A 14,096-nucleotide genomic window follows, 5' to 3' on the forward strand; every position below is an offset into this window, starting at 1 on the left:
AATTGGGCCTTGGAGAGAATAACTAACTGAAATGAACCGCTAAGAAGAGAATGTCTGTCACAAATTGAATTAATGCACCCACTAACAGACACACATGGATTTGTTAGTCACATAATGTGCCTTGGTGGTAATTGAAGTACCATTTAGTTTTGAATACCAGGTAAATGATCTAGAATGCTAATCTTTTATTAAGCATTTTGCCCTATTGGAACTTGTGTATGCAGGATCTAAAATGAACATTTTGCCTGTTTAACATCCAGTCATCATAATGGTTTATCGGCCATGGAACTGTATGCGTGTTATTTTCAAGGAAAAAGCCAATAAATTGGGGACTCACTATGCATGCAATTATAATTTTTATAATAATAATAATACTAAAAGCATTAGAAAGATAATAACATAAATAATTGTATACAAAATAAAACCAATAAAACTGTTTTGTAATTTGTAATAAACTAAAATATAATAATATTAATATATTTTAATATAATAAGTATAAATTATTAATATAATAATGATTAATATTTAATTAATTATTATTAATAATAATATATTAATTATTAAGCATTAATATTTAATTAATATAATACTAGTATTAATATAATATTAATAATATAGAATATATGTAAAATAGCATAAATAAAAGAAAATAAATAATAAAATGCAAGTTGTTATTTTATTTATTAATATAAATATAAATAATAAAATCTAAAAATGTAGTTGTATTTGTGGAGCATTTACTGCAAACTGAACTCAGGCACTGAAACGCTGTTATTATGAGATGTAAAAAAAGACTAAAGTGCTGTGCATCAGATTACATATATTTATTTCTGTAGCACAGTCTATGATATTTGATATGCACTCTAAACTATAATATATATATATATATATATATATATATATATATATATATATATATATATATATATATATATATATATATATATATATAGTATAACTATAATAACTCATTTCTAATAACTGATTTATTTTATCTTTGCTTTATCTTTGCCATGATGACAGTAAATAATATTTTACTAGATATTTTTCAAGACACTTCTACACAGCTTAAAGTGAAATTTAAAGGCTTAACTAGGTTAATAAGGTGAACTAGGCAGGCTAGGGTAATTAGGAAAGTCATTGTATAATGATGGTTTATTCTGTAGACTATCGAAAAAAAATTAGCTTAAAGGGGCTACCAATTTTGTCCTTAAAATGTTTTTTTTAAAAATGAAAAACTGTTTTTATTCTAGCCGAAATACAACAAATACATCTTTCTCTAGAAGAAAAAACATAATCAGACATACTGTGAAAATTTTCTATATATTCTATATTCTAATATTTAAAAAAGAAATAAAAAAATCAAAGGGGGGCTAATAATTCTCACTTTAACTGTATGTATGTATGTGTATTATCACACAAATCAATCAGGTTTGGTAAAGGAAAAATCATATTTTGTGGATACGTTCAGTATTGGGGTGTGAGGGCGAGATCTTGCAGAGTGGATAGCAACATCAACAGCCTGAGGAATCAAGATATTTGTGCTTCCCATTACATTACAAACCACAAGAGAGGGTAAATTTTTCAGCAAGATAGCGCTACTCATACTTCAGCCCCCACATCAAAGTTTCTGAAGGCAAAGAAGGTTAAGGTGCTCCAAGATTGGCTAGCCCAGTCGCTAGAACTGAACATTATTAAGCATGTCTGGGGTAAGATGACAGAGGAGGCATTGAACACTTTATTTGACATTCCAGATGACATTATTAATAAGTGTCATACACAATATTAATTATTTTCCATTACACAAATTATTTCTGTTAAGTGACATTTTGGATAAGCAAAGTCAGACCTTACTGTCCTAATTAAATAATTTAAAATTAAGGCATGAACATATTTTATTTTGGTAAAATACACATAATTTAGGGGCATTTAAACCACTTCTGACACCAAATAATCAACTAGAAGTGAAGATAATATATATATGTGTGTGTGTGTGTGTGTGTGTGTGTGTGTGTGTGTGTGTGTGTGTGTGTGTGTGTGTGTGTTGTTGTTTTTTTCGGACAGGAGCAATAACATAGTACCTGTGTGTAGACAGTCATGCTACTGAATGAGGTTTTGCAAGAAAATGCCACCAAAAGGTGGCCACCAAAAAAGCAGTGCATTTGTTGCTGCTTTGATCTTCATACTTTTAGCTGCTTTTTAAAATAATGATGTGCCTTTGTCTGGCTTTCAAAGACCCCATCAAAGAAATCACAGAAGAGAGCCTGGCAGCACATCCATTTTTTACTAAGAGAGGGTGGCTGTTGTGTTATAGCACCCAAACCATGTGATTACAATCCATTCCCTGCAGAGTTACGATCCCGTATAAAGCACCGCTCTGGTTGGCTCTGACAGTGGGGAACCAGAAGTGGCATGTAATGCATCACGAATAATGAGGAAGGGAGGGAAGGAGACAGTAATAATGGCCACCATAAAGCTCCTGTATGCTTTTACTTTTAGGCCAGTTTTAATAATGTGTGGTATATTTAGTAAGCAAATCATCACTATTTCCATTGATCACAGTCTTGAGCAGAACTCTAAAGTATTCAAATTTGATGCATAATGTGATTCATGTTTACACATTTCTGTTATGGACATATGGGGCCTGTACTATGAAGCTGGTTTAGCTGGCTAACCAGTTAAGTTTTCAGTTTGCACTAATCTTGGGCTTTAACATAAACCCGACTTTAATCTTTCTTTGTTGATATGGTAGTTCCTGTCATGTACCTAAAACCAAGAATCGAAGAACTGAAACTTACAGTATTTTGAGGACAATACAATAAAGTTAATTGAAAGTATCCACAATCATAAAAAGCCCTGTTAACCATCGAGAATAGCTTTGCAACTTTACATCAACACTGTAAAACCCCTCAGAACACTTTAGGAACCACATAGCAACACCCTGGCAACCAATGGGAATACCCTAGGAACTTTATAACACAATGTAACCCCCAGAATGCTGAAACATCTTAGCAACTGCACAGTAACACATTAAAACCACATGGAACACTTTAGGAATCACATAGCAACACCTTGACAACCAACAAGAACATCATAGCAACTGCTTATTAACACATTAAAACCACTTGGACCACTTTAGGAACCACATAGCAACACCTTGGCAATCAATCCTAGTAACTGCATAGCAACACATTAATACCTCACAGAACACTTTAGGAGCCACAAAGCAACACCTTGACAACCAACAAGAACGTCATAGCAACTGCATAGTAACACGTTAAAAACACATGGAACACTTTGGGAACCACATAGCAACACCTTGACAACCAACAAGGATGTTCCTGTAACTGCATAGTAACACATTAAAACCACATGGTACACTTTAAAAACCACATAGCAACACCGTGACAACCAAAAAGAACATCCTAGCAACTGCATAGTAACACGTTAAAACCACATGGAACATTTTAGGAACCACATACTATAGCAACACATTGACAACCAACAAGAACATCCTAGCAACTGCACAGTAACACATTAAAACCACAATGAACACTTTAGGAACCACATAGCAACACCTTGGCAACCAACAAAAGCATCTTAGCAACTGCATAGGAGCATGTTAAAACCACTCTGAGTCTGAACTCTTTATGAACCAGATAGCAACACCTTGACAACCAACAAGAACATCCTAGCAACTGCACAGTAACACATTAAAACCACAATGAACACTTTAGGAACCACATAGCAACATCTTGGCAACCAACAAAAGCATCTTAGCAACTGCATAGGAGCATGTTAAAACCACGCTGAGTCTGAACTCTTTATGAACCAGATAGCAACACCTTGACAACCAACAAGAACATCCTAGTAACTGCATAGTAACACATTAAAATCACAATGAACACTTTAGGAACCACATAGTAACACCTTGGCAACCAACAAGATTATCATAGCAATTGCATAGTAACAAATTAAAACCACACGGAACACTTTTTGAACCACATAGCAACACCTTGGCAACCAACAAAACCATCTTAGCAACTGCGTAGCAGCATGTTAAAGCCACTCTGAGTCTGAACTCTTTAGGAACCAGATAGCAACGTCCTGGCAATTAACAAAAACATCCAAGCAACTGCATAGAAACTCCCCCAGACATTGGGAACCACATAGCAATGCCTTGGAAACCAATGAGAATACTCAAACAACCAGCTAACCTAGCAACTGCATAGTAACACATTAAAACCACAGAAACTCAGTCATGTCAGTGATCAAAATCTAGGCTAGTTGTAATGTCACCATCTTCTCTCTTTCATCATGCAGATATTTTGTGTTGGACCCAGAGCTCGGGCAGCTTCAGTATTTCATCAATGAGCACAGTAAGGTCCAGAAGCCACGAGGATCTTTGCCCCTCATTGGCTCCTCAGTGGCCCCGAGTGATGAGTTTCCCTTCATGTTCACAGTCTGTGCCGCGAATGGAGATTTCTTCAAACTGCGAGGTAAGCATCCTTCCTTTTTTTATGTTTTTAATCATTTCATTTAGTTTTTAAATGCGTCATATTATGCGTCCTCTGAAAGGGCCCTCGGGAAGCTCTGATTGGTCAGCTAACATTTGTGGATTGGCTCCATGTTGTTTCCATGTTGGATTGGCTACAAGCATGTACTTTTGCGCTGTGTAAACAGCCGTATGTTTGCCTGAATCAGACAGAAAATGAAGAGCACACAACTGAACATCACACCCGCTCTCTAAAATAAAATCTCAAGTGTCTTTCACATATATTCTAAATAAGCATGTGTAAGCAATATAAAACATTTACATATCTTTTGCAAGATTGTTATTTGAGAATACAGAGAAAGCGGATGCATAGAGAGACACTTAAAGCAGTGGCATAGAGCCACTGTGTGTGTTTACAGCAGTTTGACTGATTAATATGAATTTGTAGCTAAATTGTTAGCTGTGCCAAACAGCATTTTCCGTTGTTTGCATCCTCGCTACAACATACCATTAACGCTAGATACTATGCATGTAATTGATCAGTTTTAACAAATAAAAATACTTACAGGTTATGCCTCACAATTCACAGCTTCGTCTGTTAACTGAATCCAGCACTAAACTGGGAGAGATTTTGGAAGCTGTCCTTTGACAAATGCTAGCTATATATTTTTTAGAATTCTCTAGAACATAGTTAAAGTTAAACTGTAAACATTTCTCTCTTTGTGATGTGTCCTTTGAAAGCCCAAATACAGAAACAAAAGAAGCTTTGTGGAAACAGCAGCGTTAGTTTGCCATTCTTCAACTTTGGTCACTTTTAGTTGAGTAAGAACTTGAGTTTTAAGTTGAGTAAAGAAAACTTGTTCAAAATTAACGTAATATAGTCTCATAAGTTTAAACAATGTGTCTAGTTTAAAGATCTGTAAGAGGACAAACTTAGATAAGAAGAGAAATAATTTTTTTCTATTGTGAACTGAACAAATTTCAACTCTACCTCATCTTAATATACAGCTTATTTCAAAAAAAAAAAAAAAAAAAAAAAAAAAAATATATATATATATATATATATATATATATGTATATGTGTATAATTATACATTTGTTAATGAAATAAATTAGTTGTATGCTGAATTGTGCACCCGTCACACACTAAAATTAAATATTAATTTGGTTAAGAGATTATTAGAAAATAAATAAACTGATTTCGTATATTAAATAAAGCATGAACGTAAACATTGTATGATGAGGATTTTTAAAATATTTTTTTAAAATGTGTGTGGTGATGGACTGTGGTGGAAATGACATCTCAACAGTTTATTGTGAGAAAATGAAAAATAGCTTAACCGATTAACTTTAAATGGATACTAGCCTTTCATATATACAAAACACTCTCAATTACCTTAATTTTGTTTGGTTTTTAAAAACAGTTTTGAAGGTACAACATGTTTGAATATGACGTAGAATAAATGTATTTCCTTATTAAGCGATATTTACCATGATTTGTCTTCAAGTGTTGTTGATAAAAATATAAATTCCCTCCATCTTATCAACATGTTCTCAGGTGGCACTATTCAAAAATCCTTCACACAAACTTTTAAAGCGGCATTACAATGCTGTGGTGGAAATGACACATACTGTGCGACTGCTATATTTTGTATAAAAAATACTGTTCTTAATAGTCTCACAGTAATAACTATAAAATATTTAAATTATTTAACGTGTGCTTAATTTGGATACATTAATAGATACCAGATAAATAATATTTTTTTATGTTATTTTCGTTGTTGAAGTTCAAAACTTTGGGTGTGCAACAAGGTGAAAACGGTGATTTTGACACCTAAAAGGAGGTTGAATAATATAAAAAATATATAATACAAAGGTAGTTAATTTTTTAAAGTAGGCTTTATTGTTATTTTGACAAAGAAAGAGGAATTTGTTCAAAATTATATATATTTTTAGATATATGATCAAAGGACATAAAAGTGCCCGTAGTTGAAAAATTACCCTTGTATGGCAATTTAGCATTTTCTGCTATAACATTACAGCACCTCTGGCCACGCCCCTTTGCTACGGTTAGTGTGTGCGAATGGTGATGCATAACTGGAAGCCCTTGTAATCTCACTAGCCCGGGTGTATTTTTTGTAGTCCCCAAATTTCGTTCGCTGTAGGCTTTACTAAGCGAACTCTGTAAAAGTTAGTCTCCCTTTGTATTGAACTTTTAGCGTCTTACGTTCAGAGATGTTGTTTATGTTCACACAGCTATTGCACATCAACTAAAGTTTCAAATAAAATATCCTAGTGGACCACCTCTTTAATAAGTCAGAATACATCAGTTTATAGTAGGCGAATTGATATTATGCAGCACTGTTGCCCAGATACTTAACTGGGGACTATTTTTTTAGGTGCTGCATAATATTATTGCACCTGCTGTAGTCATGCTACTACAACAAAGTTCCTTGATTAATTACACTGGAATGAGTAAAGTTTCTAGCTATACCGTCGAAAAACAAACAGCAGAAAAAATAACAACTTTTCATTTTCTGTTTGTCTGTTTGCAATATGATGTAACTACAAAAGAGTCACGCTTTAAATAGTGAAATTATCAAAGCACTTTTTTGGCACTTTTGAGTGAGATGCTATGATCTAATCCAATTTAATGATTTATGCCTAACTAAACTAAAAGGAGATTGGCCGAATGATTAAAAAATAATCAACTGTTAACTCCAGGTAACTTGTACAAAGAGTCTATTTACAACCAAAGTGGACAATTCGTTTAATGTAAAAAGTTGCGTGTTATACGTATATTGGATCTGTGCAACACTGCCTATTGAATGGGAATAATTTAAATGTGCTATATTATTAAATGTATGTTCCTGTAAGAAAACAACCAGTTCTACAATCAGAGCTTGTAAGGGAAACACTGTTAACTGCTGTAGAGAATAACTCCCTTTGGAATGACTTTGTACTTTTGTAGTTTTGCTGATTTCATATGCTAATGGTGTAATCCAATTCAACGATTTGTGCTAAGCTAAGCTAAAAGTGCTCCTGGCAGACCAGGGGCCTCATGTATGAAGACTTGCGTGGAAATCTTACTAAAACATTGCGTACGCACAAAGCTGTAAATGTGCGTACGCAGAAAAAAATTCAGATGTATGAAAAACTGCGTACGCCGAATCTCACGCATACTCTTTTGTACATCTGAATGAAATGTTTCTGATTCACGCATGCAAATTCATCTTCAGATAGTGTCTTTATAGCAATGTGCGTGCGGTGGATTGCTCAGATTACATTGGGAAAACAGGCGACTGCTGCAAATTGTGCTTTTATGTTTAGCTGGTCAAATGTATGGTATGGAAACCTTACATACCTACTAGATGAACCCGTCTCATACAGCTGCCATTGCAAGGCTCAGACACTTTGTAGAGAGGAATTTAACACAACTGCCTCTAGGAGTCGCCAATGGAAATAAAACAGACACGCACAAAAAATGTGCGTACGCCAACCAGAAAGCTGCCGTGAAGCTGCGCACATTCCCACGTTCAGTTCATTGTTAGTAAATCCAAACGTGAGCGATTCTGAGCGTGAAACCTGGCGTACGCAAAGTTTTTGTGCGTACGCAGCGTTGATACATGAGGCCCCAGGAGATTGGCCGAATGGATTAAAATTTGTAAAAATCAACTATTTAACACTTTGTAATGTTCAAAAGAAGCATATTTACAAACAAAGTGGGCTATTCATTTAATGTAAAAAGTTACATGTGTATAATAATATTGGATCTGTGCAACTCCTAAATATGAATAATTTAAATGTGCAATACTATTAAGTGATGTTTTTAAAGTAATTTCGAGAGGAGTGGCTGGTCTCTCATGCGTAATCTAATCAAATTGATCCAAGCCCACTATAAATCGACTGATTTCACCCTACTGCCATGTCTTTGTTGTGGAAGAATCCCTCCTTCCACTCCATCTCCTTCTTTTACTTCTTTACCAAGGGGAGCTCTCGAGACCTACCTGATCTCAGACCCTAAAATGCTAAAAGACCTGTTGGGAGCCCTGGGCTCAAATATCTCTGAGCTCATGGTTCTCTCTCGGAGTAGCTACCTGCTAGTGTCGAGCAATATCTAAGTGTGAACTCTTGAAATGTACATCCCTGTAAGAAAACAATCAGTAGTACAATCAAAGCACATAAGGGAGTTTAGAAACACTGCTAACTGCTGTAGTGAGTAACTCCCTTTGGAATGACTTTGTACTTTTGTCACTTTGCAGATTTCATTCAATCAAATCCTCATAGGACCCCTTGTACATAGCTATTTGTGTCCAATTTGATCCATTCTCCTTTAACTTGAGTCTCCTTACTCTGTTTCACATTGCGTCTCTTTAGAAAGTATCTCTGTGATTTGTTTTCCCCTTCTAGCGTTGCCCCTTTATCTGTCATTTAGTCCACATTTACCCTTTCTCTCTCTACCAGTACTTCCACACGAGATTAGATCTGTGTATTTCCCCCTCTCTCTTTCTCTCTGTCATTTTTAAGTACGCCAAGAGTCTTTTCATGGCTGGCATTTACTGTACGCCACAATCTTTTATGACGGTTTTACATCAGATTTCTCTTTCGGTCTGAGGCGACTTTGAGAACTCATTTAGACTGTGTCAGGAGTTTACAAGCAAAAATGCCACCAGCCAAATCGGCCATTTGTAACAAAGGCGATTTTGGACGGGGTTTTGAGAGGATAAATTTCACTGGAAAAAGCAGTCACCTCCAGCATTATTCCCAACAGTTTTGACAGCCTCGCTCCAGGCGGAGTCTCGTCTGCTCCCAGTGTTCAAGCGATCTGAAATGATAATCTTCAGGTGCTGCTTTTCTCATTTCACACTTTCCCAATCTTACCCGGGGGTTACAGACAAGCCACAAATTGAGTTATTCGGTCTTGTGTCGGTGAAAATGCTTGCATTTGTTCTACCTGAGCAACCATGCCATACCGAATGGTTTATTGAGAAAATACATTTCCATGGCCATATAAAATAGATATGCAAGAATTTCTGCTTCTAGTTGAAAGATGATAATCAAAATCATGAAAATGTTGTGATATTGAAAACATGGATCTATACATATCTAAAGCCCCCTTTAGAAAAACTTTAATATGCCAACCAGAGTTTCAGGTTGTAGGTTGTCTTCACATAAAATCATTGATGATGCAGGAAGTTCAGACCGAGAGCAGGAAATGATTCTTCTACAAAGGATACACTATCAGAACTTCAAAATGTTTCTGTTTCATGTTGTTTATAATTGTTTAAATCGGCCAAAATAAGGAATTCTGAACAGCTTTTATAGACCTCCAAAAAGTTTTGCTCATAAGGGGGGGTTAAGAAACCAGCTAAAAAAAGATAAAAGGCGGCATGTCTACCATAAAAGGTGCGAATTCTACAACTTTATATATAAAGTTTTGCAACTTTAAAGGGCTTCACAGACTTTTAAAATAAAATTGTCTATTGTGCTGCACAAACGTAAGCATTTTAGTGACTTTTCCCACATGCAACATTATCTATTGTAGATAAACCACCCTGCTGAAAAATCCAGCTTAAACCAGCCTAGGTTATGAGGCTGGTTTTAGCTGGTTGATTAGTCTGGTTTTAGAGGGGTTTTGGCCATTTCCAGCCTGGTCTTAGCTGGTCAGGCTGGACATTTAAGCTGGACATAGCTGGTTTTGGCTGGGCTCCCAGCCTGGCAAGGCTGGTCAAGCTGGTTTTAGCTGGTCATCTCCCAGCCTGACCAGCTGAGACCAGGCTGGAAATGGCTGGAAACCAGCCTGGAAATGGCCAAAACCTCTCTAAAACCAGCTTGGCCAACCAGCTACAACCAGCCAACCAGCCTAGGCTGGTTAAAGCAGTTTTTTCAGTAGGGCATTAATGACGATACTACCGTTTACAGTGGCACTGCCGGTATTTTGGAGCCAAAGTATCGTGATACTACCATAGTACCAGTAAACCACGCAACCCACAGTATGTACCGCATCGATGACAGGCAAATATATTTTAGTTCAGTAGAAAACTCTGCCCTCCTCATGATATAAGGATTATGCCCAGCATATGTGGTTATTTTCTATCAATATCTCCTTTAAAATATTATACAAATTGGAAAAATATGGACTTTCCTCTATGTCTCCCATTTAGTTTTTTACTTCCTGCCCTCCATCTGTATTTCTCGTATCATCAGAACCACATGATTGAAAACAACCTATTGTTCTGGAAATCCCTGCATGTTTAATGAAATATTGGCTAATTTGCAAATATATTACAGATGCACATATAACAGTTAAATACTGTTTAATTTACAAAAATCGTTAGCAGTGAAGAAAAGGAAATTATATACACTGTAAAACCCAACATTCAACTTTATCAAATGAAATAAAATGAGTTTAGTTAACTCGAAATTGACTGAAAGTTAATGCTACTCATTTGGAAAGAGTTTTGAACTCAGTGTGGAAGCTAATAAGTTAATTAAATACCTCATTACTTTATCTTAAATGGAGTTCACAGTACTGATATAGATTCGTTTTTTAACTCAAATAGTTTGTAGTAATCGGTTTTCTCAAACAGTTTGAGTTGCCTTAATTTATTGGGCTTTACAGTACTCAGTTGGTTTGAGTTCTCTTCATTTATTGGGTTTTACTGTGCTTAAATTGCTTCGTTTACTCAAATGGATTAAACACGGGTTAAATAGTCCAGCGGTACATATACAAGTATAACCTTGCACGACATTACAAGAAATCGTTGAATAAATAAAATCCATTATGTTTGTTTAATATTCACACAAATGTATTGCTAATGTAAAAGCTAAATGTATATAGCTTTATTACATTTACATTTAGTCATTTAGCAGACGATTTTATCCAAAGTGACTAGACGCTTTTATCCAAAGCGACTATATTATATTATTATACTCTAATTGAACCACTACAGGCATTTGGTCTTTTTTGGGATATGCTTTTTTGGTGTTTTTCTGGACTTTGAACAAGTCAAGAAACTTGTTGTCTGGAGGATGAGGGAGCTCTCAGATTTTTTTTAAAAGATCTTAATTTGTGTAGTAAAGAGGAACGAAGCTCTCAGAGGATTGAAATGACATGATAGTGAGTAATTAATAACATAATTAATATTAATAATAAACTAATACTGTAAATAGCTACAGTTGAAGTCAGAATTATTAGTACCCCCCCCCCCCCTTCTGTTTAATGGAAAGACTTTTTTTTCCAACACATACTGTATTACGCCCATTTCACACCGCAAGCGCGAGCAGAGTGTGAGCTCTGCAAGTCTTTATTTTACAATTAATATAGATCCTGAAGAACTGTTTGCTTCTCACGCTCTATGAGGAGTGTCATTCATGTCTTTTAAGGTCCACTCGGTCAAAAGACAATCGCCGGTGATATCATGAAATTTTGTTTTTGATTTTCAGGAAGGTGTAGGCCTATAGTTATAATAAAGTTATACAATATAGTTATAATGATATTTATACATGATCAAACTAGTGTGCAACTTAAGCAAAACTAATGCTAAAATTGTTTTAAATTTGGTTTTGTAGATCGGGCCCGAAGAAATATTTGTTGCCGTTTTTAATGGTTTAAGTTAATTTGATTGACGATATAAAACTCAGTTGATATGATCAATGCATGTATTGGGTAAAATTGCTACTTTTTACTGTCATTCAATGTGTTTTTGGTCATTAATAATGCACTATAACTTTAATTGAGCGTGAGCAGCAAAAATATACCTAGAATAAGACTTTCTCCAGAAGAAAAAATATTATAGGAAATACTGTGAAAATTTCTTGCTCTTTTAACATAATTTGTTAATATTTGAAAAAAAAAATTCCCAGGTGGGGTAAAAATTTTGACTTAACTGGATATATAGAGACAGCATGAATGACTGTTTATATCTTCCTCCAGCCAGCGATGTGCGCGAGCAGCAGATTTGGATGACCCAGCTTCAGCTCTGTGCCCGTCGCCACTCAGACGGCAATGCCAAGGTAACCCACTTACATTTGACTCCACACAATGTGCTCTCATTTCCTTCCTTCACGTCTCACTTGCTCTCTATAACTTTTGCTAGCCGAATGTTTGTCTGGAGGCTCTGCTCCTTTGATTTTGTTCATCCTGGCATCCATGATGTACTTACTGTCCTTTCTGGAAAGTGCTTCTTCTTGTCATCTTCCGGTCTTTGTCTCTCACACTGTCTGCATTTCCTTTGACCTCTTCAGGCTCTGCTTGACGATGATAAATGATGCTGTAGTCGTGTGATTTGTGAGGCTGTTTACTTTTATCTCTGTGAATATATGGCTGTTTGTGATTGGTGACATTAAAGGGATAGTTCACCCTAAAATTTTGTTTACTCATCCTCCACTTGCACTAAATCTGATTGAGTTTCTTTCTTCAAAACATTGACTTCCATGTTTTATGTTACTACTATGGATGTCAATTGCTGCTATTTTTGTTTTATACATAAAAGAAAGAAATTCATAATTCAAGTATAGTCTCACACTTGAACACGAGGAAACCTTCATCTTGGGGGGAACTATCCCTTTAACACTGAGGCCCGTAGTGACGTAGTGACTGTATACCAGTAAATCTTCAAATGGCGTATTTGACTCACTTGTTATAGCAAATTGACAGATTTTTTTTAACTTGCAAATAATATTACTGATAGAAAATGCTGTTGATGTTATAACATCACAGTGTTGTTGTTGCTGGAAAAGAAAAAAATTGGAATAGTTGGAAACAAACCTAATAAAATATAGTAAATATTAAATACAAATATTACACACACACACACACACACACACACACACACACACACACACACACACACACACACACACACACATATATACATTTATATGTGAGCAAGATCACACAAATAGCAGTGCAATATTGCTGTATATCGGCACTGATGGCACGAGGCTGCAGGCCGAGTGCCTTAGTGTCTCACCGGTGACAATATACAGCCATATCGCATTGCTACTTGTGTGATATTGCGTTTATACAACAGTTTGATATAATCGTGTATATTAAAAAGAAAATCAAACTCAAGAATGTCTAAAAATCTTTTTGTCTGAGGAACTACTTTCTTCCGCCATTTATTCACATCTGCAGCTGACATCAGAACAGCAGAAACTGTTTCTACTTTACTAACATCACTTTATAGCTAGTATTTAAATGATTCTTCTGCATGATGTCTTAGCTGTTGGCAAAACAGGTGATTTTGCTCACATTTTGAGATTATAAGGCTGAACGGCATGAAATGCCATCAGTCTACAGAGATTTCCCAGTATTGCTCTGTTGCAAACGGGGGGTCACAATAATTAACCTCGAAAAAGCCAAAGTAGCACTACCAGGTTACTGTTGTGTTTGCGAAAAGAAAAAAACACATGCAGGCATTTCTTCTTTCTTTTTACTAAACTAGTTTGCAGTAACAAAAACAAGAGGCTCAGGGTAACTCAGGGTTTTTTAAAGAGTGGCCTACACAAAATACATACATTCCCTATATGTGAGTCCCAAAAATACAGCACTACAACATACAAAAGAGAGAGATCGACTTAGAATGTCACTTACCAG

The 14,096-nt window shown here is 35.5% G+C and overlaps 1 protein-coding gene across 4 annotated transcripts in view; it reads left to right on the forward strand.

Moving 5' to 3' along the window:
• Positions 1–14,096, forward strand: part of osbpl10b (oxysterol binding protein-like 10b) — a 106,187-nt gene that overhangs the window by 3,013 nt on the left and 89,078 nt on the right. For all 4 annotated transcript variants that reach the window (XM_005158241.6, XM_068214206.2, XM_005158242.6 and 1 more), the window contains exons 2-3: positions 4,324–4,499; positions 12,432–12,511. In XM_005158241.6, coding sequence (XP_005158298.2) covers positions 4,324–4,499; positions 12,432–12,511 — 256 coding nt within the window. The remainder of the gene's footprint in view (positions 1–4,323; positions 4,500–12,431; positions 12,512–14,096) is intronic.

This window comes from Danio rerio, chromosome 16 (genome assembly GCF_049306965.1).
Source record: "Danio rerio strain Tuebingen ecotype United States chromosome 16, GRCz12tu, whole genome shotgun sequence".
Taxonomy (NCBI): Eukaryota; Metazoa; Chordata; class Actinopteri; order Cypriniformes; family Danionidae; genus Danio; species Danio rerio.